This window comes from Megalopta genalis, chromosome 2 (genome assembly GCF_051020955.1).
Source record: "Megalopta genalis isolate 19385.01 chromosome 2, iyMegGena1_principal, whole genome shotgun sequence".
Lineage (NCBI taxonomy): Eukaryota > Metazoa > Arthropoda > Insecta > Hymenoptera > Halictidae > Megalopta > Megalopta genalis.
Window position 1 is genome coordinate 35,251,703 of NC_135014.1, and position 26,520 is coordinate 35,278,222.

The 26,520-nt window shown below is 44.0% G+C and overlaps 1 protein-coding gene and 1 long non-coding RNA gene across 3 annotated transcripts in view; one reads left to right on the forward strand and one right to left on the reverse strand.

Annotated features, from left to right (window-relative positions):
* Window positions 1–1,823: 1,823 nt before the first annotated feature.
* Window positions 1,824–26,520, forward strand: part of LOC117225463 (LIM/homeobox protein Lhx9) — a 36,693-nt gene continuing 11,996 nt past the window's right edge. For both annotated transcript variants that reach the window (XR_013032777.1, XM_033479039.2), the window contains exons 1-5: window positions 1,824–2,502; window positions 4,126–4,309; window positions 9,123–9,427; window positions 18,660–18,833; window positions 20,516–20,748. Coding sequence is in view for 1 of the 2 variants with exons in the window: in XM_033479039.2 (XP_033334930.1) it covers window positions 9,150–9,427; window positions 18,660–18,833; window positions 20,516–20,748 (685 nt within the window). In the remaining variant the exon portion in view is untranslated. The remainder of the gene's footprint in view (window positions 2,503–4,125; window positions 4,310–9,122; window positions 9,428–18,659; window positions 18,834–20,515; window positions 20,749–26,520) is intronic.
* The window catches only part of LOC117225465 (uncharacterized), a 33,312-nt gene continuing 12,066 nt past the window's right edge, over window positions 5,275–26,520 (reverse strand). The window contains exons 2-3 of the long non-coding RNA XR_004491518.2: window positions 9,105–9,406; window positions 5,275–6,746 (exon numbers count right to left, since the gene is read on the reverse strand). This is a non-coding gene — a long non-coding RNA (uncharacterized LOC117225465). The remainder of the gene's footprint in view (window positions 6,747–9,104; window positions 9,407–26,520) is intronic.

The following is a 26,520-nucleotide window of genomic DNA, read 5'->3' on the forward strand; positions in this document are numbered from 1 at the left end:
GTGAAATCGGCGACGGAATTCATTAGAGGCGAATATTGCGAGCGACGGAGGTGGTGGGAACGCGAGAAAGCAGGAATTATTGGCTCCGGCTTCGATTCGGATTTCGCGGCTGCGTAATAGAGATTTATCTGCACGCACTAATCCGAACTTCCCAGTCTATTTATTATTCTTTCGTTACGTATGTATGTACATGTGTGCGTAGTTGCCGTTGAAACGCGGACCGGTACAATGTAAGAATCGTGGTCGGATTAACACGTTGCTTCTGGTGCGAAAGACGGAAATCTGGCGAGACAAACGGTCCGCGACATTTTCGACTAAATCCGATGCTAAAACTCTCGAATCGTTTGCTCCATTGTACAAGGTGTCCAGAATGATTGGGATCAAAGTTATGTGGTATTGAGATCGAATGAACGAGGAGGGTTCATGTTAACTCATGGCCGAAAATTCTTCGTTGGAATAAAGAAAATTCTTTGTCTTCGTTGAAAAGATGTAAGTAGACTGCGGATTTTTATGCATAATAGTAATTGTCCTCATCAATTGCGAGATGTATAAACGAAATAGCAAATTGTTTCTTTCTTCAATAATTTTAATGGGTTGAAAATGATACAGTGACGTTTTTAGATTCTCGCAATGTGTCTATTGCTTTGAATTGCAACTATTCGATTTTACCATAATGCATGAAATCCGCAGTTTAGATGTAAGTTTTTAAAGTTATTCATGATTTATTGCAGCAGCTCTGAGAAATGTTGGAAAATACCTTCCACTGCAAGAACGCAAGCTTCCATTCGTCGAATTGGTGATTATCGAACTCTTTTAAATATTCTATTTGTACATAGTAAATGCACATTGAGTACATTTCCATGGCTGATTTAACCGTTTCTATTGTATTTTTATAAATCAACGATTACATAAATTTTCAACGCTTACACTGAACTCAAAAAATTCGTAAATATGATAAAAATGTTCATTGAATAGACGAATCTTAATTATCACAATGATACACATCCTATTAATATATTTTGATTAATATTACAGATTAATAGCACAGATTAATTAAATATTAAACTGATAAACGATTCGTTTACTCAATGCTTTTATACGTCAATTCAACGAAAATGTTTTATTAAATTTGCTCGCGAGGATTGGTAATCGGTTTCGTATTTTTTAATAAACTAATTACTATCTAATTTATATATGTAATAATATACTTACTAATATATATGAACATCTTTCATCTATTTCACCTCAGTAACACATAGCATAAATTTGGTCACAATCTCTTTGAACACCCTATACGTCAACCCTTATTTGAATGGATTAGAATTATAGCGTATGTCGCATTTTGCTCATTGCGAGAAACAAGGTACGTTCAATAAACAAGTTATTGATTACCAACATGAGCAGTGCTTACAGATCAAATCATTGTTAAGACAATTTAGAGTTCAGTTAATTCATAGTAACTTTACAATTTACCACACTCGTCTTTTCAACATTGTCGTACGTATAGATTGCATTTTGATTCATAAATGAAAATTTTCGAAAACTTGACCAACGCCACCATGATCCTAACCCACACGTTTCTCAATTTCCCATGGCATCCGGCGAATCTTCGCCTCCGCATTCCAAAATAATTCCCAAGAAACACAAACCCTGCCGCGCAGAGTACCCCAAAAAACGCCACCTAAACAACTATGGCGTCTTTCACCCGGAGTTTCCCAAATCCCCACCGCTGGCGCGGCTTGTGCCTAGTACCGGATCCAAAATCATTCGAAGAAACGCAAGCCCAGCACTCCGCAGCGGTCGTCCAAAGCGATTCCCTCGTCGTCCCGTCGTCTCGTCGTCTCGTCTCGTCCCGTCGTCTCGTCGGGCAGCCGTCAGAATCGGGCAGGCGTCGCGACGCGGCGTCGCAGTCGGGGGCGCCGCTCGACGAGGATCGAATAAGGACGGCGGTCCGCGACGTTATCGCGCAAACGCCGGGCGTCCCGACGCCTCTGCCCCTCGCGCGGCACGCCGGCGTCGTCGCCGCCGTCGAAACCCCACCCCGTGCGACGACGTCGGTGCACGCGGGGGCCAACCCCTCTATCCTGGCATGCCGACGTCCGCCCCTGGCCCTGGCTGGCCAGCCCAGGATCGTACTATTACGCCGACGGGGAGCAGCTTCCCTCGCGGGCAACTTGTCTGCCGTGCAACGGCCGACATTATCCGCGGCTCGGCCCGTGGCGCGCACGATTTTCCCTCGCCGCACCGCGCCGCACCGAAACAAACCAGATATTCCGCGCGTTTCCGCTCGCTTTCCACCGGGTCGGCGCTCGCGCGGCGGAAAACCGGCGTCTTCCGGTGCCGCGAGTGAATCCGCTCGGCGACCAGCCGCGGCAGTGTGTTGACAAGGTCCGGCGGCGCGCGCGGTTACGTGAGAACGTGCTTCCGACGCCGGCGTCCACGCAGGAGATGGCCCGGACCAGGTGATACCGAGACACCGGAGGGGCCTTGGAACGCTGACAGGTAGAGAGGATTTGCCGCGGGAACCGAGGCAATTGGACGATCGAGGCACACCTGACGGATCCCGTCGAACACTCGAGCCTCGAGCGAACTTTTCGGCGTCGCGAACTTTTCGGCCACGAGCTTTCGGCTGTGTCGCGCATCCGCTGGGCAACGCTCGCATGCGACCACTCGCACGCGGCTAGAATTGTTCTTCGGAATCGGTGCGACCGCCTATAATAATCTGCGACGATCCCGGATGATTCTTTACTGTTAGACGATCTCGAAAAATCTCGGAAAATCTCGGAAAATTCTGAGACACTTCTGTCACGCTTCCTGATTCAACCGACGAGTGCCGCGTTAGTTAAATATTTCACTCTTCGCGCGGTAAACAAAGAGATCGGGCATCGTGCTGCCAGAACTGCGAACTCGCACGGAGCTCGAGGCGAATTTCGCATTTTGGATGTGCATCCCGGATGTGCATCTGTTAATGAATTCGTGGTGAATGTGAGAGATGGTAGCTGCAGTGTTTACGCCGTTCGTTTACGTTTCCGTTGTCAATGAAATCTGAGCGCTAATCCATCTAGGTTGAACTCATTTTCGGCGACGGTCACACCAATCTTTCGCGGATGTTCATCGAACACGTTTAGACGTGACACTGTCGCTTCATTACGGTCGAGTCATCCATTCGTGCACGTTCAATTCACCGGAAGTAGAGCTCGGCTGTATTTCGTTCACTGTTCACTTTCGTACAAATGCGGATTACACTTTTTGTTGCGGATGAATCATTCGGGATGCACTTTCAAACTGCAAAGTCTAAATTCGCCTTCGGCTCAGTTCCGAAATCACGTCAAGACAACGAACATCGACAAGATTCTGTGGCTGCAAGGGCAAACGATGCACGCTGCAATGTTAGAAAATTCAAGTTATCTCATTCATTGAACTGTAGCTAGGAACTGAGATTTATTTATTAGAAGATACATCGTGAGAACTAATTCCGTAGGCTCAACAAAATCATGCTATTTGAAGAATTACTAACGCGACGCATTAGAAATGAGAACTTCGACACGTTCGCTAGCAGCGTCGCACATGCGTGACGAGCACGAGCCTAAAGAACATCAAATGAACTTCGCGAATATAATTACTCAAAATTGAATATAATTATTGAAAATCTCTGTACATTTTCTTTCTTGTGATTTCATAACTAATAGGCAACTTCCCGTACATATCCAATAAATAACTAAATGAATAAAAATTGTAACACGCAGCATGATATTTAGAAAATTTGTAGCTTCTTTCTAACGACATTTAATACATAATAAATACAATAAACATAACCGTGTACGCTAGCGACGCGGCTAGCGGACGTGTCGAGCGACAGTATCTCGAGAAGTGAAAACATGTGACACGCGACGTTGATCCTTGCAGCCTCAGAATTTTCAATTAGGACTGTCACTGCTACCAACAAGTCCCTCGACAATGAATTTAAACAACGAATTGCCCTACGTTTGACACCTTGAACGTCCAATGTCCCGGTGAAACGCCTCCGGTTTCCAAGCCGCGGAGCTTCCGACGGCCGAGCGTGGGTCGCTCCGTGCCGAAGAGCGTCCGGATAGCTCGAGGAAAGATCGCTGTCGCTGGTTCAAGGTCGCCGGAGGGATTCGGATGGAAATAGCCGGGTTCGAGGCGTAAATTGGTTCAGCGGGGATCGTTCGCGGCGACGGGAACAGGCGAGCGACGGCCGACGACAGGGAGCAGAGCGGAAGAGACGTCGGCAAAGCCGCTGGGAGCCGACGCCGCTTGTGTTCCAGCTGGTTAAACGATCCACCAGGTAGGTAAGAACGGAGCCGAGGCTATGGAGCACCGTTGAAATTTCGCGGGACGAATGGCGCCGACGAACCGTGACGGACGGCGAGAACAGGAGCGCTGTTTTTTCGGCGTTTTAGCGTCGCGACGCGGTTACCTGACGCGCCTTTCCAAAGGACCTCGGGTAGATTGTTTAATTTCTGCACCGGAAGCTAATTGGCAAGCTGTTGCGATGACTGTGGACGATGGCGGAATGAGACTGTCGATGGGTGCTTGGGGGTGGCAGACGCACAGTGGTGAATTTATCCGACATCGTGGAGTCAGTCGGCGAAATTAGTTCCATACTTTGAAATTCTGTACAGCGGATCTTATTTGCACGTGAGCAGAGCATGATTTTTCATCGATATTAATTTTTAACGTGCTCCGACTTAAGGCTGTACTGAGAGGAAATCGGTCATTTTAAAATATGAAACTATTTCTCAGACTATTTCGTGATATCTTTCTGATTGCTTTCTGGTTTCTCATGCTAATGTATAATGAATAATCTTAATTGACAAGTGCTAAATTAATAATATATTCCAATTTCATTACTTTGTTCCACGTTTTTGAGCCATGAGAGATATAAATACAAGATCTATATATGTTCTACCTTTAGTCAATGAAATAGTTGTTTGTCAAGCGAGATCAAGTGGTCATATTTTTGTTAAAATAAACTATTGATATTATCAAACAAATTTCCGTTGGATTTGCTTGCGGTAAATGGCGGTTTTCCGAGTTATTTTTGTAACAATATTTAATATTCGATGGCATAATTCGAAGCATTACTGAATGCTGAGTAAAAAAGTATTAAGGTGTGTGGAATCAAAAACCAATAATTACCGAATTATTTGCATTGTTCACGATTTCGGGAAAATTCATCAACGTGAGAGCTCGATCAACGCCTCGATGCTCTCCTAATGCAGTTGTGAGGAGATCGTCCATTAGGTTGTTTTTTTTCTAATAAGCTGATTTTAACGTTGTTAGATAGTAAAAACGTACACAGATAACCCGATTGTCTTTTACTTTAATAACGTTTTATTGATTCCTGAGTGGCCGTGGTATTTCTTTGCTGGGAAGTCTATTTTATCCCTTTGCACTCAGATGTCGCCGATAAGGCGACGGTATATGTTCATGCCAAAGCATCATTTCAGGCACTTAAGAATACACAACAGAATATACAAAGTAATCGTGTAAAATGCATAAATGAAGACACGAAATCTCTTTTATTTATTCATTCTTATGAATCTTCACAGCGGTGCAGCGATCTTCATTTCAATTCGACATTGTCGAATACGACTTTATAAAATACCTTATAATTCGACTTTACAGCTCGACTTTATAAAGTCACAATTTTTTCATAATTTTCTCCTAGTGTCAAGAGTCGAATCGACAATTAAATATAACATAATATTGAATTACGTAGGTCCTTTTAATGGAACGTTTTTCTTCGTTATCCTCGTCAGAATTCCTTAGACAGAATTTATAAATATTCCGCGGGATATTAACGTCTTTCGAAACTGATTTTTCCCTCCATCGAAAAGCTCGACGTCCGCAATGAACAAGAAAATCACGAAAAATACGAAGAAAGTGAAAGAGCGAAGAAACCGCGAAAAGTGGGAACAAATGATCGCGTCGGGCAGGAGAGAAAAATTAATGAAATCGAGGAGACAAGGTGCTTGGAGCAGGTGCTCATAAAGCGTCGCGTAGCCCGATAAAGGGTAGCATCGAATCGGTAACAAGTGAGCAATTCCAGGGGTACAAGCCGCGACGTCGTAAACCACATGTCCGTCGGTCGCCGGTAGAGACAATGAAACGGAATCGTCGTCGTATCGGCGAGAAAAACGAGAAAGAAAGTAAAGGAGACGAGGGCGTGGTGGAAAGGGGCTAGGGGAGGGGAGCCGCGGAGGGCGGAGGGGGGATAGTTGTAAATCAGCTCGCACACGTTCGGCCTAATACGTCGGTGACAAGCGGCAGCAAAACGGCGTCACCTTGGTAAAACGAGGTGTACGGTGATTCCAGGCCGACGTCACCTTCCATTTAACTTACGGAAATCACGTGCGGGCCCGAGAGAGAGCTCGTAAAGGACGTTGAGTTATTGTGGCGATCCGCAAGGTTCTACTAATTAGCTCGCGGCCGATTCGAAACCGAGAGCCACTACCCCGGGAGTCATTCATTAACGGGACAGCAGTCACGAATTGTTTTCATTCATCGGTTCTTGCGTGCGCTCCCGAGAAGTGTCCTGAATGAATGCGGCCGGCTCGACGGCGACGTCTCCGCTCTCCCGCAGGAGCAGGCTCCTTCAGATCCTCGGGACCTCGTCGCGATCACCGCCGGGAAAAAAATCCCTCCGACGTGGGGAGCATTTTCGCCGTGAGACGAGTGGCCGCCGGCTAGGCTCGAGTGCACCGCTAAATACTGCGCCCCTGGAAAAAAGAGGTTTTCGCTGCTGCGATTATGCCCCGAAACACCCCAAAAACACACTCCATGTTTTGTCATCGCGTTCAATTTTCCATCGATTTTGCTCCGCGTTCCGTTCGCGAGCTACGCTAATCTTGCCGGTTCATCTGCGTTTCTAATTTCATGATTCTGTGGTTGCGGAGAGAAGTACGTGTCACATGAGCTCTGTGATCGCGCTATGCCTTTGATTTGGTTTCGGTCTCGTAATTAACTTTATATTTATCGAATAACATAGATCAATATTTTTTATTCGGATATAAACTAAATAAAAGAGTCAAAAGATTAATGCAATAAATACAAAATTAATTATCACCGAGAGCAAAGCAAAGGCACAGCGATTGGTCACCCCACAGTAATTGGCTTCACTACCCTATTGTATTGTATTGTATTGTCACTTGAAGTTCTGATTATTAATCTTTCGTATTACTAATATTAGAAATTGCATTATTTCCTTGAGTTTGTCGAATTTGTTTTTGTGATATGTTTTCTGATAAACAAATAAATCCTACATTCTGTAGGTCAATTAATGCAAGAATTAAAATTGTAACAAAATGTAATATTCCGCGTTTCTCGACACAGAATTATTGATATTGCGCGTTTCTTTATTCGAGCACTCGAATAGTAATTCTAAAGGATCGCAAAAAATGATCCTCTTGGTTTGCGAATTTGTATGCAATAAATTTTGTTACAGCTTGTGTGTGTTTTGCAGAGTGATAAGTGGACTGCGGATTTTTATGCATTTATCACAAAAGCGAGAAGATCAGTCACAAAACAGTAAAAACATTTCAAGAATTTGAAAATATTATTTCGGACTCGGTAACCTAGCTTCTTTATCTTGCAATTAGTGCAAACAGATTTTATTTCGCATGAAAATCCGCGGTTCTAGTGATAAGACGTCGAATTCACTTACGCAACTAGTTGAAGGTTAAACAGAAAGTAACTTCTGGACTAAATTGATGCGAGTAGAGGGATTTTGGAGGATCGCGCGGCTCACGGAGACGATCCGGAATGGAGTTTGATAGAGCGATTAATTACAAACGTGCGCCGCGATGGAAATACGCGCATGCAGAATGGATCCTACAGTTTTAAAGACTACGCACGATTTAAACCGCACATTCGGTGTAAGAAATATAGTATGGTCGTAAAAGCAGTAGGCGGTGGAAACAGTAGCACGCTTAAACCGCGGGAGTTACGACGCTCGGCGAGGCCGTGTCCCTTTAATTCGCAATAAAAATTTCTGCTTTACTGCGCCACTGAAATTTTGTTTAAACATTCACATTGTAATACGCGCGGACGGAGGAAAAGAACACCTCTGCAGAAAATCATTATTACCGTGTTACGTTCGGGCTGTTTCGGAGTATCCGCAACTATGCGAATTTTTAATGCTGTTTTAAAATCGATTCTATCTTCAGCGGATCCGGCAACCGAATCGGCATTAACTGTTAAATCATCGACGATGCGTACAGTATCAGAGCTCGGAGCGATCGCTGCTAGCTAAATCTATTGAAACAGACGAATTGAAATGGTTCGGCATTTACGCGTGGTTTTAGGCATCCGAATATGTGTATAGCAAAATGTCCCGATCGAATCATCCTGCTAGCGAGTTTTGCTCGATTGCTATTTGTAACGGCTTTGCCTTTTAAATACCGCGTTCTTTTCTCTGACAATCATGCTGTTTCGTTTTATAAGGAGGAAGCATTGGGAACAATGAGGAACGTGAAATGTAACATTGATCACTAGAATAATCTATTCGAATAAAAAATGAGGAATTATTCGAATAAAAACGAAGAATTGTTCGAATAAGAAATTAAGAATTATTAAAATAGAAAACGAAGAATTATTTGTACATAGAATGAAGAATTATTCGAATAAAAAATGAAGAATTAATCGAACAAACAATGGAGAATTATTCGAATATAGAATGAAGAATTATTCGAACGAGTAATGGAGAATTATTCGAATAAAAAATAAAGAATTATTCGAACAAAAAGTGAGGAATTATTCGAACAAAAAATGGAGAATTATTCGAACGAAAAATGGAGAATTATTCGAACGAAAAATGGAGAATTATTCGAGTAAAAAATGGAGAATTATTCGAGTAAAAAATTAGGAATTATTCGAGTAAAAAATTAGGAATTATTCGAATAAATAGACAGATAGACTAATTTGTAACGAACAATGAGTAATTGTTGCTCGTATAAAGTATTCGACTAAAAAAAATTCGTTCGAATAATTATCTTGGATTCTGGTTAGAGAGATTGCAGAGCAGCTTTGAGCGCAGAGAGTCAGCAGATAATTAACGGGAACTGTGAGCGAATAATTACCAGATCGATTGTCCGCAGAATGTCCTGGAGGCAGGTGACGTCGCGATGCTGAAGGAAGTCGGCTGCGGAAGCAGCACACCCCCGCCAGGGGATGGTGCGATCAGCAATCGTCAGGTTACCACCGGCGAGAACAACAACACGGAGGGTGGACTGGGCTGCGGGGGTTGCGGCAGGGAGATAGCCGAGCGATGGTACCTAAGGGCAGCGGATCGTGCGTGGCACTGCGGCTGTTTGCGCTGCTGCCATTGCAGGGTCCCTTTGGCCGCCGAGCTGACGTGCTTCGCCAGGGACGGCAACATCTACTGCAAAGAGGATTATTATAGGTTAGTGCCGAGTAGTCGTAAGAGGATTACGCGAACGCTGCCTAGGGTTCGACCGAACGGTGTCCCTTAGCCCCGGCGAAATCTGAGGCAACGTTACCTCTCCGAGGATCACGCTTTCCTTCGAACTGTTAACCGGTTATCCCTTTGACTAGCCAATCGAATTCGAGGGTTCGAGAACAATATCTGGTCACTACTAAAAATATTTTCTGCAAATTCGTGGCTGCTCGTATTCATCGCAATGGCTGGATTCTTTACATCTGCGAATTTTAACCTGTAACGACGTTCGCGAGGATTTCCACCCTATGCATAATTTCTGTACTTCTGATTTAAATTTTATAAATACAAATAAATTCAAAATATAATATAATATTCATTGAAGTTATATAATTATAATTATAATATTTGTAATTATACCATTATAATTATAATATTTGTGATTATATCGTTATAATTATAATATTTGTAATTATATGATCATATTTGTAATATTTATAATTACATATTTTATTTATTTACCCGAATGAAAAGACAGCAATAGTGTCGGTGTTATGAATAAAAATATTACGTGGGGTAGAATGTTCTTAAGAGTTAAGATTAACTTGGATCTCAGAGCCTCAAGGTCATTCGAAGGACATATATCGCAGTATAGGCTGAATAGAAGCACCGGTTAAAAGACCAGAGCACTTGGCATTTCATTAGTATTTCGTACAAGTATCATTGACTTTTCTATATCATGTTTAACGAATGCTTGAGCCATCCCCGAAGAACGTTTAACAATCGTGTTCACGATTTTCATCCAATAGATTTTTCTTGCATAGATCTTACATATTTTGCAACTCGTTCGCGATAATTCGAATTAGCGTAATGAACCGTTAATTTATCGAATTACATAAAGGCACGATTACGAGTGAATTAAAATCGACGGATTGATTTCGAAGAATATTCTGATTAAAAACGGGCGGAACTGTTGCCACGCGATTAAAACGATCGCTCGCGTATCCGTCTTTTTTCAATTTCGTTCGACAACATCGTTTACGAACGAATTTTAGCGTCCGTAATAAACTTGATTAAAAAGCGAATCGAAGCAAACAATGGATAACAATAAAAGCCGGGGGGTGATTACAACGTGTGTACTCGTATATCCAGCCTGGCAAAACTAAATACCGAAATGCAACAATCAAATTTATAGAAACGTCGACGGAGTTCACAAAAGCTGATGGAAATAATTGATACCGGTTAAAAACTGATTGACAATCCACCGCTGTACATTCCCAGTAAAATAAAAAAGAGAAAATATATAAAAGTGTTGTATTTCCTGCAGCCATTACGAAGCTCGCATCCTCCCACTAATTAAAGTAAGAAAATTCTGGAATCGTAAAGTCGCCGGAAACTGAAAGTTTGAAATTCCTTAACCCTCAACCGGATTGCTATCACATTATTAAACGCAATAAAAATGGCTAAAATTATTGAACAATGAAAGTATCAAGAAAATATAAGGTGATCAATCTATTATTTTCAACCCTCCGGAATTATTGAAGAAATAATTTAATAAAGTAATTTAATTTGGCTCACGTTTGTTGCAACTGATAAAGACAATATTTATTTTATTATAAAGATGCGTGTGCTAGTAATAACTGGACAACGAATTTGATGCATTTATAACAAAACTGTGAAAACATTCGAACAGATTAGAAACACTGTTGAATTACTATCAACCTATTAAAATGATTAAGCAAAGAAAAACATGTCTACATAGCTCCTGTATCTTGAAATAAATACCACCAGTTTTTATTTTGTATAAAAATCCGCGCTCTAGCAATAACTGTTCGCAATGAACTTAGTCATTTCACATCATTCTACATTATTCAATCGACGATTTCATATTTCCCCATTAAAATTAGATAATAAAATAGATAAGAAATAGTCTCCCAGTGGCAGCTCATCGGCCCTGAAAAAAGCTATTTATGCAACTAGGTGGCAATCCGATGAAGGTTCTATCGAAGGACCACCAAAATTGTTCGGAACGCGTGAAACTGTTCTTTCGGTGCACGAAATTAATAGGAGGGTCATCTAGATCGCTATCGGCGCGTTCGGCAGAATCGTAGGCGACGCCCACGCGAGGCTCACGGTCCTCGATCGATCTCCCGATCAATGTTGCCCTAACGAAACCGAGGTGCCCGGGAACAAGACGAAAAACGAAGTGTCATCCGGTGGCGTATTACTGGAAATCGTGACCGCGTGTTTTTATCGGGCCGAGTATATCACACGGAGCGTGGAATTCCAGGTCCCCGGATCGGCTACCTAGGCTCTCGACGGGTCCTCGCGTTGGCCATTAGTAGACATTTTGTGTGGTCCCGGCGAAGTTTTGAGCGGGGCGGACGCTCCTATGCAAATTCGCGGATACCCCAATAAATACTGAAACGGGAAGGGACCCGGTGGAACCGGGAACCGGTGGATCTTGCATTAATTCCGCTCGTCATTCCGGTAATTCGACGTATAATGGCCGCGGTGACCGATCGGGCCCGCTTTGTTTCGCGCGCGGGCGAACCTCCGAGAAATCCTGGGAAACGGTGAAAAAGCTCGCCGACTTGTATCTGATCTCGCTGCGGAAAGTACGTGCGTACGTCGTCGTCGTCGTCGTCGTCGAAGAAGAAGTTGAAATTCAGAAAAATATCAGGGGGTTGGTCGCCGGGGAAAGAGCAGCTGGAGGCAGATACGGTCGGTTTATTAAAACTTTCGAAGATTCAGCTTTGACGGGATATAAAAGATTCATAAGACGTGTTTCAAGTATATCGTCCGCGATACCGGTGCACGGGCTCCTTTTTAAAAGAACAATCCGCTCATGGGATAATGGCTTGAATATAAATATCTTCCGACTGTTTCTTTTTTTTTTTACGGCATACGTTTCGGCGGCACAGGCAGCAATTATTTTGGCAGACGTCCGTGCGCTCGATGGACTTCTTCGTGCCCTATCTTGCGGTTTTTCTTACAACGATTTGATCGATGCTTCTGCACGCTTCTTTCTCGCTAGAGTTTCTTCGCGGCGCGTCAATGAACTGGACGAATTTAATGATCCGGTGGATCCGAGGGTATAAACTCCGGTGTAATGCACGCGTTTAGGCTCGCGTCGAGGGAACCGACGGTAATGAATGTGTTCGATGATAAACTGAGGTCGATTTTTTTGGGAAATGCGTGGTCCACTTTTGCTCGAACGTGTCGTAGAAAATATTGTCATGGGGAGACTGCAGATTTTATTCGAAAATAGATTATAGACGATTATTTATGGGTAAAATGTACAGGTGAATGAAACATAAAAAGAAAAAGGACAAAGAGGAATGGTACGATAAATTAGTGAACAAATTAAAAGAAACTGAAACTGTTGATACGTTAATTACGACTAATTAAAATTATTTTAGAGAGAGATAAGCTTGTACTCGGCTCCTACCTGTTGCGATTCATCCGGACAATTTTGATCTCGCAGAAAGATCCGCACACCAGTCATAAGTAGACTGCGGATTTTCATGCAAAATAAAAATTGTCTGCATCGATCGCAAGAGATAGAAATGAAATACAAAGTTCGTGTAATCTTTCTACTATTGTGAATTGAAACTACAGTAATTTCTCCCCAATTCGCGCTCAGATCGCGCACAAAAATGAACAATTTGGGAAGAGGAGATACGCTCATTCGAGCCATGCGTCTCGTTTTTATAGTTGTTGACAATCGGTAGCTGTAAAAACGAGCCGTAAGGCTCGAACAATTATCCATTTTTCTCCCAAATTGTCCAGACTTGTGCGCAATCTGAGCGCAAATTAGGGAGAAATTACTGTACTCATGTTTGTCATAAATTTGCAGCGTTTTTCGAACACGCACCTGCACAGAAATATTATTACAATCGCAAAGCTTAATGCTCGAAGGAAGGTCATCGACCTGAACGCCGAAGAAAAGCGTCACTCGCGGTGCGAAACATCGGCGAAAATGATTTGCACTCGAGTGAAACGTAAAGCGAAGCCGAGCAGATCGAGGCGAACTGTTCTCGTGGATGTTCACGCGTCATTTTGTCGCGTCATTTTGTCGTAACAGTTCGTTCGCACTGAGAAACAACGTGCACGGTACCCCGCTGGTGGTTTAAGATATTAAAATGCGGAGTCCCGATGAATGAAATTAATTAAGTGACACGCGCCGGAGTGGGTGGGTCAGGATAAATTACACGGCCGCGGCGAGGACGTTGTTGTGTTTCTGCTTGTGGAAACGGTGTTCTCGTTGAAATCCAGAGCACAGTTAACAGGGACGGCCGAGGCGGAGGAGCACGCGTTGCATAATTCCCCGGGAGTCCTCAAAAGCGTGAGAACCCGTTTCCGTCTCTTTCCCGTTCCCGGCGTCCTCCTTTCTCCCTCCGCCGGCCGCGTTAAGCGGATTGAAATTGTTAAATTGACGAGCTTCGACGGGGAACGTTAAATATTCAATCCCGCGTATGAATTATTCACTTCGAAAATATTACCGGCGGCCGGTGAATAAACGTGACCGAGCCCTCCGACTGGGCGGCTGCGCGACAACCTCGCGCGAATTAATTAACGAAAAACGAAAAACGGAATACGCGTCACCGAAGATTAAGAAATGTTTGCATACCCCGTCCACGGGGTCGGTGGAGCTTGTGTCGTTCGCGGCAACAACAGAGCCTGATCTTGTTCTACACGAAGTGTTAACGCAGGCATTTTCAATTTCGCGGGTGCAAAGTCAACTAAATGCGAAGATCTAACGGCGGGAAGTTACAGATTTTGCTAACGAAGTGACTGGTTTCTGAATCTTTCTTGTTCAGTTACGGATATTATAAAAATATTTTTAGGTAGATTTCTTTATTTAAGTATACATTGTAATATATATATCATCGATCAAACGCCATGTAATGGCAACAAGGTAATTAATGAATCAGTTAGAATGATATCGCTGTAAATGGTTTTTTCGAAATTAAGTTAACTCTAAATTAACTTAACTTTAAATTAATTTAACTCTCTATATTAACTTAACTCTAAATTAATTTAACTCTATATTAACTTAACTCTATATTAACTTAAATCTAAATTAACTTAACTCTAAATTAATTTAACTCTATATTAACTTAACTCTAAATTAATTTAACTCTATATTAACTTAACTCTAAATTAATTTAACTCTATATTAACTTAACTCTAAATTAATGTAACTCTATATTAACTTAACTCTAAATTAATCTAACTCTATATTAACTTAACTAAATTGTCTTAATAATGAATTTGACCTTTAAATAATACACGTTTGAGTAAACGATGACACTGCTCGCTTCTCACAATGAAGATAATGTGACTTACGCCACTGTGATTCGAACCCGCTCAAATGTGGACATGGCTTAACATTAGATGTCACTCCTTTCGTTATTCCTTCAATGGTAAAAAAGATCGGGTTCCCAAACTCGACGGGCTGTAATCGTCGCCTACTCAACGCCACGTTCCGAGCTTTACCGAAACGATATAATTAAAGGCCACGAGGGGAATGAGGGTTAAGTCCATCGAAAGGACACTGCGTTTAGCGTGTCGTTACCGACGGAAAATTGAAAGGTTCTCTTTTTCCGACGAATTAGAGATACGCTAACGACTGGAGCACCGGTTGCAAGCTTTTATCACACAGTGATGTGCATTAATATTCTTAAGAGGTTACGCGAAATAATTTAACGGAACGATTAACAAACATAGCAATGAAACGTGCAAGATTATACAAAAAATTAACGTGATTCCTTTGCCGTCAGAATATTTATGCGACAGTTTGAGACATAATTCGATTTATTGATCATTGCGACAAAACCTATGCGCAATAAATAAATCAAATTTATGTTTCTACAAATTATGTTATAGTTAGGGTTACTTTAGAGCGCTGCAACTTTGCGAACAAAAATCGCAGCCACGTTTCCCTTTTTTTAAATTAAAGCGGAAAGATTTAACTTCATTACGTTGTAAATGGCACCTCTGAAAAAAATTTGACGAAGTCCCTGCATTTCGTCGAACTTGGCAATTTTCGATACGACAAACACGGCTTCGCATTGAAATGTTTAGAGCGGCAAGGGTGTGTCCAACTTAAAATCGAAGAACAGTATCTTAAAGCAGAAGTTTCGAGCTTTAATTTCCGAGAAAAATCATCATAGTACGATGTGATTTTCCGTGCAGCAATCGTGAGTCGAAGTTGGCCAATCTTTATCCAAGATTTGTCGATGCTGCCATTTTTTTTTTTAGCAGCGTACATTTGACCAGCAGCGTTGTCTCGAGTGGCCCATAGAGCATGGTCCCCCTCGCTCGGTGGCATGCTAGAGACATAGGATTCCGAGCGAGGGTGTAACACACGTAGGACCGGTATTCCTCGAGGCTGGAACGGCTGGCAGTTCGTTAGAGAAGAATACAGTCGGGCTTCCCATGCAATATGCAACGATCCATATCCAGGCCAACCCCTTTGTCTCTATTTGGTTTTCGCGCTTCGGAAACTGTAACGCCGGCTTGATCGTCGACGTCCGATATCAGAGCCCGCGAGGAACAACCGTCCCCTCCTCCCTGCCTCGCCTCCTCACGCCGTGGCTCACCCTCCTTATCCAACCTCCCCGCACGCCTACGCTCGGCAGGGTTATGGTGTATCGGTGGAAGAAAAACGCGACGGAGGCGGCCGGGGGAGAACGGGCATTGTTCTCCGATTTTGGTCCGAGCGGATGGTCACGAACAACGGGGGTCACGTGCGCGCGAGAACGGGGAAGAGAGGCCCCGGGATCGATGAATTCGAGCGACGATCGGGATCGTTGATTTTGTAATTAGGGGATTCTACGAAGAACGCGTGATCGGGTAGCCGCCTTGAAGGAACCCGGAACGACGCGACGGCTGAACCCGAGAGGCTACCCGTGCTGCGCCCCGGCTAACCGGAGAATTGAAACGGTTTGATTGGTGGTTAGATACCGGGACGACGTACCCGCTATGGTATCCCATTGTCGAGGTCCCCACCGCTCTCCGTGCTGGATATCTAACAATAAAGGGAGCTTGAAATTTTCATCGTTCTGCCACCGCGGATTGTGTCGTCTCTGCCGGTGGAAAACGCTTGAGGAATTCGCTAGGGCGATCGCGACGATTAGATTTTAGCGGATTTTATGCAGTTGTGAGAGGTATGAATAGACGAAACGCGGAACAATGAAAATGGTTGGAGGTTTTATGAACAGTGTTATATTATTTTTAACTTAATGAATTGATTAATTAATTATTTTGCATAAAGATCAGCTGTTTAGTGATGATGTATTTAGTGATGAATTAATTTTGCGGTACATAAATTAGATAAAAATATATTTCTCCTTTTAATAATCGTAAGAAATTGATAATAATGTAACAGTATCCTCAAATTCTTGTAATATTATTACAGTTTCGTATTTGATCTATTCACTTTTGACATAAATGCATAAAATCCGCCTCTGCGCCTCTCTAGAGTCCAATCATGATATATTTTGACTTTGTACAGAGCACTAACACTAAGACTATCAGCCTTAAATGCGACCAATAATACTGCTTTATAATAATGACAAGATTGGATTTATTTAAACTCCTACGATTTTTATTACAATATCTGCTTGAATAAAGAAGTTCATATACAAATTCTCTAACAAAAACATTTTTATAGTATCATGTTACGGCCAAGTGGCCAGGATTTATGGCAGGGGCCATGTGCCTGGGTACCCGGACGGTATGGGTCTGTCCCGGGCCGTTCCCGGGCACATGCGGCACCGTCATAACGTCTCCTGGTCCTTGATTACGGTCCAGTCAATTACGGTTGGGTCTGGCATTGTTCGGGCATGTAGGCCCATCAGCGTGGGATGTCTAGCAGGAGTTATTTTGCCACTCTCCCTCCTAACTCCCGGCCCACCGTTTTGGGGCAGTCTTACTGGATTTGGGATTGCAGTGATTGGACCGTAATTCCTTGCCGCCCACCCTAGGTCAAGAGAAGTAGGGAGGACCGAGGTGATATTAGGCATGACTCTGATCCTCTAGTAGACAGACAAGAGTAGAGACAAGACAACCTAGTCAGGAGAAGAACCTCGTCAGCGCCAACGGTTCAGCACACACAAGACCACAAGGGACTCGCTACACACGAGGCCACAAGGGACTCGCTACACACGAGGCCACAAGGGACTCGCTACACACGAGGCCACAAGGGACTCGCTACACACGAGGCCACAAGGGACTCGCTACACACGAGACCACAAGGGACTCACCGGACACGAGACCACAAGGGACTCACTACACACGAGACCACAAGGGACTCACCGGACACGAGACCACAAGGGACTCACCGGACACGAGACCACAAGGGACTCACTACACACGAGGCCACAAGGGACTCACTACACACGAGACCACAAGGGACTCACCGGATACGAGACCACAAGGGACTCACCGGATACGAGGTCACAAGGGACTCACTACACACGAGACCACAAGGGACTCATCGGACACGAGACCACAAAGGACTCACTACACACGAGGCCACAAGGGACTCACTACACACGAGACCACAAGGGACTCATCGGACACGAGACCACAAGGGACTCACTACACACGAGACCACAAGGGACTCACTGGACACGAGACCACAAGGGACTCACTGGACACGAGACCATAAGGGACTCACAAGACACAGAAAAACCATATTATTCGGACGGCACACCACGTGCAAACTTCTACAAAGCTCGAAGCTCACAAGGAGCACCACGAGCAGTAATAATCAAGAACTGTAAAAGAAGAAATTAGAAACCAGTCACTTTGACTTACGTCTAACGGGTGAAAATCAGCGAATTTTGAAAGAAATCCGCATTTTAAAATTCATTTAGCGTTTGCAAAATTGACAATAAGATTTTGATAACAAGTACATAACGAGGGTTTTTAGGTTTTCACAGATTTCTTTCAAATATGTAATGAAATGTTAAAAAACAGACTTTTTAAAATGGTATTAATATTTCTCCCATACATTGTGTGTTAATACACACACACACATATTCTCACATGTATACTAAACACAGAGAATATTTTTGGTGCATCAAACAGGTGTCTCGGTCTTGTCTACGAAACGAATGGCGAGCAGAAACCATATCGGCACAAACATCCAAAGATCCGTTTCGCCGAGCATACTTTCCAGGGCCGAATCGTTTCTGCGCGTTACCCTGGGCCCTTCTGTTCGCAGGTTATTCGCCGTCTCGAGGTGTTCGCGTTGCCGAGCGGGAATCTCGGCGTCGGAGCTGGTGATGCGCGCCAGAGACCTGGTGTACCATGTCGCCTGCTTCACGTGCGCCTCCTGCGGCACCCCGCTGAACAAAGGCGATCATTTCGGGCAGAGGGACGGCCTGGTTTACTGTAGGTGAGAAATACGAGCCGGAATTACCATCCTCCAAAGGCCGTCTCTTTGTTATCAACGAGTTTGATGACGAGAGTGACAGAAAACACGAGTCGCGCTCTCCGCGTCCCGTTGTCGCGCGTGCACCGCGCACCGCGCTTATTATCTTTTCCGTTCTCGCCGCGATAATGATAGCCCTCGGGCGCGGGTGAATCCGGTCTTTAGAATTCTGAGAAAGCCGGGGCTCGGGACCGAGGCCGAGGCGCGTCCTCGCAAAGGAAAAGACGTCGCGGTGCCGCTTCCCGCGCGGCCGGATCGATGGGATCGGTGTGCTGCACCGGCTCTTATCACTGGACGCCGCGTACGTTTATTAATCCACGTCCAGGACGGATCTTGATGGGGGCCCGCGGACAAATAAGGGACGTACAAATGGCACCGGTTAATTCCGAGACGCGGGGATCTGTCCGGAGGATACATTGTCGAACGCGTCGTTCCGTATCGGCCGTGATAGAGGTATCAAACTATAAACCGCCGAGAAATACTGTCCTCTCCTCGCCGCGATTAGCTTTCTTAACCACGCGAATGGATCTGGTCCAATTACTGCTACTCAACGAGATTACTAGAATGCACCGCTCGTCGATAACTACTTTCAGGATCTAGAAGAAAATCGAGGAAGACACGCGATACATGTAGAACACCTTTAGAGCGTACCTTTAAAAACACAGCTTTACGCGCGGATACGCCGTGTCTTGCGCTTATCATCGCGCTTTTATCTTCGGATACATGGATTTCTCTTACTTTATGCCATATCATATACATATCGTTTGTTATAATATTTTTCATGTTTTCGTATTCTTTCTTTACGCGTAACGAAGGGTTCATCACGTTAAATGAATACGTTTTTATATTATTATTATTATTATCATTATTATTACTATTATTATTATTATTATTATTTATACTAGATTTATTAATATTTTAATTTAAGATTATTCGGATTGCAAAGATACATTTATGAGTTATTTATTCGCTACGTGTTACTCGGGGCAAATGTTACAATAACGCTCGTTCAAATTTTTTCTTTTTTCTCCTTGTTTGTACTCGCGCGATTGCTATGTAAAATCTCCTTGCTCTTACTTCTTCTGTAACAAAGGGCTTCTCTACCCGTGTACATGAGTAAATAAGTTATTATTATTAGTAGTAGTATTATAGAGCCGTACGAGCTTTTGACACACGTTATACACGATTTATCGAGGATTCCTCGAAGATCCTACTTCACGCAACACGGTTCAGGCTGTGTGCGTGAAAACTTTTGCGCGCGGAGGTTCTTAAAAAGAGGGGTTCTTATTTTCAAAGAGAGAAATTCAAGTTCTAGCTATCGAGTTTTCTTCGTTAAGTTTAGATTTATTTTTAGTCACGGCAACGCGTTGACAACGGCAACAAGAACTTTGTAGCGGAGGTACATTAGCCGAAGCACCTTTCTTCTTCCACCGTGGATCAGGTTAGAGCGTAGGGCGTAGAGCGTCGAGGTCCGACCCGATCCGTCGATCCGATCGAGCGGAAACCGTGTCCCGGCCATTAGTCTGTCTCCTCTCGCTCGCGAGAGAGCCGCGTTCGCTCGTTCATCGAACTCGGAGGATAACGCAGGGTCGCCACTGAAATACTCGACAGCAAGGTTCACGAATGACGAGCTGGTCGGTCCCAAGACCTCACTATGAGTTGCTCTGCTGCGCGGGGGATTACGGGAGCGCAACCGGGAGCATCGAGGACCTCGGCTCGCCGGGGGTGTCGCCGGTTCCGGCGTATTACAGCGCCGCGGAGCAGAGCCCGATCACCTCTTCCGGCACGGTGCAGAAGGGCAGGCCCAGGAAGAGGAAGCTGTCGGAAGTGACCGGGTCCGAGCTACCCGTCACCATGCGGCTCGCTGCCGGAGCACTCGGTGAGTAATCTCTGAACTTCTTAATTGCGCCTTCTTGCCTCCATTCCTCCCGTCCCTTATCATACGCACCCTCCCCCCGCCGATCCCAGGAATGCTCGACATCAGATTCCCCGCTATGTTTTATCCGTTCCGTGGATCATGGGCGACTCGGCTCGCATTTTTCCCCTTTAATCAACCCGGCCGAGGTGTTCGAACCTTGTTCCATTGATTCGAGAGAGACTTTTTGCCGACTCGACCTGGCTCGCCGGGGTTTCTTGTATTCTCGTGGAAAATTAATAAGTCGCGGATACGAAACTCTGTGCTGTCGTTGGAAGAGCTTAGGGATCGTTAGTTTTATCGGGTGAATTATCCAAACTTTGCGCCGTCATTTTAGATTTATTTTCTGAGAAAGTGGAACGAATCTTTTAGTTAGATTAATCGCACCCACTTTCTCTGACCTCGAGACATCTTTAAATGAATTCCATTTCGAATCAATTTCGAAAAAAATCGCTGCTTTTAAACCAAAATGCGTACACATAGTGAGGAACGACGACTTTACCGAGAAAACGACAAATCGATTCATATGCCTTCTTAGTATTCTTTCCTTAAGAAAAGAAAAACTTGCTTTTCGTAAACAAAAGAAAATCTCTCGCTTTTTAACTTTTTATATTTGAGCCTGCAATTTTGCAAGAAATCTGCAGCCGAGATCTACGAAAGGCGTTTTCTAAATTTTCGTTATGGGCTCAAATAAAGAAATTATGAAACAAGACTTCACTATTTTTTTTTTGTCATTCGAAGTAATAGCGCAATTATGAAAAGCATTTTAGCCATTGTCCAGAGTAATCCCGCCATCATCTAAAAAAGTTCAAATCGAGTTCTAAAGGTTTTAGTCCAGTTCGAAAAAAGTTATTGCGTTTCAAAACTTCTGCGAGCCACTGTATATTGAGTCGTTCGGAAAGTAGTTCGCGGGTAATTATGTATAATTTCGACACAACGACTCTGCATAAAAATCCGTGGCAAGCGTTAGCTTCCCGAACGATTAAGTACGACCGAACTTCTTATCGAATCAGCGTGTCCGCAATACTTCACCGGAACACGAAGATATTTCTTTTGTTGTTTCTTGGGCCACGTGTTCCGGCGTTTCGGCGAGACCAGCTGAAATCGGGGCCAATTTAAAGGGGCCGGCGAGTTATTTATTCGGCTCTCGAAAAGGAAAACGGTTCCCGAGCGTCCATCCGACGAACAAAGATCGCCGGGCGTCGCGACGCGCAGCCGCGTGTCCGAGGATCAATTAGACAGCCGGAAGGCGAAACGCTGAAGAATTCCAACCGTGTGCGTCGTTGAGAGAAAGAGCGAGAAAAAGAGAGAGAGAAAGAGAGAGAGAGAGAGAGAGAGAGAGGAAACCTAACGAGGCAAGCCGCGAACAATCTCCGCGCGATATTCGCGGGTCGCGATCCTCGAAAGCTCTGGCAAATGTTTGCACACCGAAGGAACCCGGCCATTATTCTCATTGCTCGGCAAATAATGCAACTCCTCGACTAACCTGTTCGATTCGAGGGTTGCCGAGGAGCCCGGCCAGTAGGAGCGGGTCGGAACCAGCCCGATTCAACGGCCAGAAAGGGAGGAAACGCTCGCGGAGAGAGAAAGAGAGCGCGCGCAAAGAAAGAGGAGAGATCGCGGAGAGCACCACGTGTTCCCATGGTTTTAATACCGATGTTTGAAAGCACACCCCCGTTTACCATCCGGCCCAATTATCCCTCCGGCAACCCCTTCCATCCCGCCCTTGTTTCACCACTGCCAATTACACGTATTTGCGTCCTCGAACCGCGAGAGCCGAGACTGGATTCTTGTGAATTCTTTATTGTCCCGACTGTACGACGGCCGGAACAAAGTGGACCAGCTGCGTTTCTCACCCTTCCCACTCCCGCTTTCTCTACTCTTTCTCCAAAGACATCAGTTTTCCCTTCTCTCGCTCTCTCTTTTTTCCTCTCTTTTTCTACTCCAAAAAGATACCAAAAATATCAGTTTCTTTCTCTCTTTCTCTCTCTTTCTCTCTTTTCTACTCTTCCTACAAAAAGATCAGTTTTTCCATCTCTCTCTTCCTTTCTCTTTCTCTCTCTCTCTCTCTCTCTTTCCCTACTCTTTCTCCAAAGACATCAGTTGCCATTCGATTGGAGCGATCAGTCGATGATGCGATACTACGTCCCCCGATTCTATGCACTTCGGAAAGATCGTCGAGTCTTCGGGAAAGGGTTGCGCGCTCCAGACCGACCGAGATCCCTTTGTACCTTAATGAATTCCGTTTTGGAGGAGTTGAACCCGGCTTCGAGTAGTTCGCCGAGCTCCTTTCTTTTTTTAAATCGGATCCACCAGCCGAGAGTGTTTGGATCTTTCTTGCCCGACAACGGGAAAGTTCGCCGGGCTTCGGGTGTTAAAAGCTTCTCCGCTTAATGAGCAGTTCGAATTCGGGGTCGAGAGTGTCCTTGGCTGGATCACGGTCCTCTAAGGGATTCGCGAATTGTCGCTCGGAGCCGCGTTTTACACAATTTTTGTGCCCGGTTGTTCGGACGTTGCACGGCGAATTCGCATTTCTGCGAGAGAACTCGAAGAAGAATTCAGCGACGATGTTCGAGTCTCGGTCTTTGCATCAATCTCGCTGCAAAGAGATTTTCTCTGGAGAAAATGTGCTATCAATTCCGCTGAATTCGCATCTCATTGCACAGACACTCGTAAAAAACCTTATAAATATTCAAACACAACTTGGAATCGAGCGGCGAAGTGTTAAGCGAGATTAACGCTAGATTTATTAGATTTATTAGAGCACGAAAATCAGCTGATTCCTATTAGTTCATAAAAGTAACAAGAAGACATCTATTCTGATTTTAAACTCGTGTTATTATAACATTTGCCGCGAGTAACAGATAAATATAATGAAATAGCTCATAAATAAGATCTCGGCTGAAATAACTCATAAATGTATCTTTACAATCTGAGTAATCGTAAGTTAAACAATTAGCGATCGGTCATTTTTGCTTGTAATTTTATAATGAACAAACCCGCTTCTGGACTATATCAATTTCACTCTTATTATTAGACTGCGGATTTTATGCATTTGTGAGAAAAACGAGTGATAGCAATTTAAGAAGTAAGGCAAATTAAACTAATTGAAGAGCAGCGATGCACTGTTTCCAACTCGTTAAAATTATTAAAACAAAGATCGAGCATATATCTGGCACCTGTCTCTTACAACCGGTGCAACAAACTTTGATTTTGCACAAAGATCCGCAGTCTGCTTATTGCAATACGCACGTGTTCACACTGTGGCTGCTTGAGCAGGGAGAAAGACATTAATACGAAAGGTTTCACACACGAGGCTCGGCGTTGCCTCGTTTATCGTATCGCCTAATTACAACTAGATGCCGCGATTAGTGCATGTAGGGACTATCTACATTTCAACAATTTTTACGGTTTCCGTAAAGCTGGTATTGTGCGGCAATTAAGAAGGAAGAGAAAGATAGCACAGTATCACGCTTCGCGGTATCTGGCCGGTGAAATCGGGTGGAAAATATTTCCGCGAAAAGTCGGTGCCGTTTGTCGTAGCTTCGTGACCAGTCGAGTCGGACATATCGGCGGGAGTAATTTTTCAGCGTGTCGGGCAACCATAAGCGCGTCGCGAGCCGTTCCGAACGGGCCGGAGAGAAACGACGAGACTTATCGCGGCCGCAATTCCAGCGATTCATCGGACGTCCAGACAAGGAATAGTTCGAGGGACCTCTGGCCGGGAACGGTGCAAAAAGTGTCCCAATTATATATAAAGACAATAAAACGCGATCCGGTCGGCCGGTTCCCACCCCGGCTCCCGACGACCGGCGCGGAGGCGCGTCGCTTCATGGACGATTTTATGGCTGTTGGTCGTAAATTCCTGCCGGTAGTCCGAAAGTGATTCCGCTTGATCGCGGCTCGATTATAAAATAACTGTGGCTCGGCGTGCACGACCCTCGAACCGATGGAAAACGTCGTAAACCATCGCCGGAACAAATGAGATCCTTGATAACCGCGCCGCGCCGCGCCGCGCCGCGCCGCGCTGTGCCGCGTGCGGAATAAAATCGGACACGCCGTTCGACAAACGAGGGTGCTTTACGCCCGGGCGTTAAATGAATTTATCGCTCGGCCGACGCGCCAAATGAACGCGTCGATTTTGGGGATCGTGTTCCGCAACACTGCGTCCGCGGGCCACTTAGCGTCTCGTTAAATTAACATTTGTCCGGCGAGGTGTCGCGTTCGTTAACGACCGATTCCGAACTGGTCGCAGTCCGCCCGTTTCCCGAGTGCTCGTGAATCGCGGAAATCTTGCGTTCCTTCAGCTTCTTCCGCTACAGATTGTTTCGTCTTTTCTTTCTTCCTTCGAAATTGTGGGACTGCGCACGCTGCTGGCGATGCGTTCGCAATCGCCGGTTGATCTTTCGCCGAATTCCGATATGTTCTGCTTCCGATTACATGGGCTTTTGAAACTGTCGATAAAAAGAGCCGTTTATTTTGAAAGTGGCATAAGTCACTTTACCGTAATGAAAAGTGGTGATTTTTTAATGTTTATACGAAATTATTTATACTGAGAAAAATATATCAGTATCTTGAGGTAACAAATACAAGTAAATCTTCTCGAAAGTTAGCATCCATATTTTTAAATATGTTAAAACACAAACCCTTAAATATATCGACTTAAAAACAAAGTGACTAATGCCACTTTCAAAATAAACGGCTCAAATAGCGGTTCCTTTCAAGGAAACGCTTCCGAAAAAAGGGAAATAACACGAATTCTTTGGTCTTGAGACTTACGCAGCCTTTGCAGCAGCTATAAAAATTCTACAAAAAATTCTACATTTCTACGAAAGGCTGCTTTTCACTTCGTTAACCATTCGTCAATTAATCGAAATAAATGAAATTCGATGTAGCAGCCAGTGCCAGTTGCTTCCCAATTTATCATTTGTGCGATCGTGGTAATATTTTTTGATTGTTTTAAATCATATTTAACAACGATGCTTATATTAGTGCAACGAGTATGGATAATTTTATTCTTACACGCAAAATGGTGCATCTCAAGATTTCATTAATGGAATAATTCATCCATTAGAACAATTCCTAGGAAGTCTGAAATGAACGTTGCAGCACATTGTACACAATAATCATTTTTTATTTTAGTTTACTGATAAACGGGCCAAGGTCCTTGGAGTACATAAAATTGGAAACACAGAATTGTGTTACAGATTGACGACGACACAAAAAGAAAAAGAAAAAAGGAAAAAGATTAAAAGTAAAATTGAAAGTTGTTGATCAGTCTGTCTATAACTAATCTGACTAGAAAATTAGTCTTTTTAAAAACCTCTGGATCGAAGGTGAAAAAGACTATCCTAGCGGTATTAGTGAATCTTGAGACAGGACATTTTGGTCGAAGTAATAACGGTGATCTCATTGATCATTAAAAAATAGACCTCAGAACATTAAAATAGATGCGTCCTATTATAACAGGGTTATTTACAGCACCACTGATAATCTTACGTAGAAAACATAAGTCACACATAACTCTCCCATCTTTCAGTGTTAAAATTTGGTAGCGACTCATAATATTGGAGTAATCGTGATCTCTAACGGACATAAGAGTTTCCGCTCTGAATGCTAAATAGCATTTAATAACATTTACATGCGATAACGTATATAAGTTTGCAAACATAAAATGCAATTCTTGACAAGCGACAACCACCAAAAGCGTGGCTGTTAAGTGAGGACGCTCGTAGA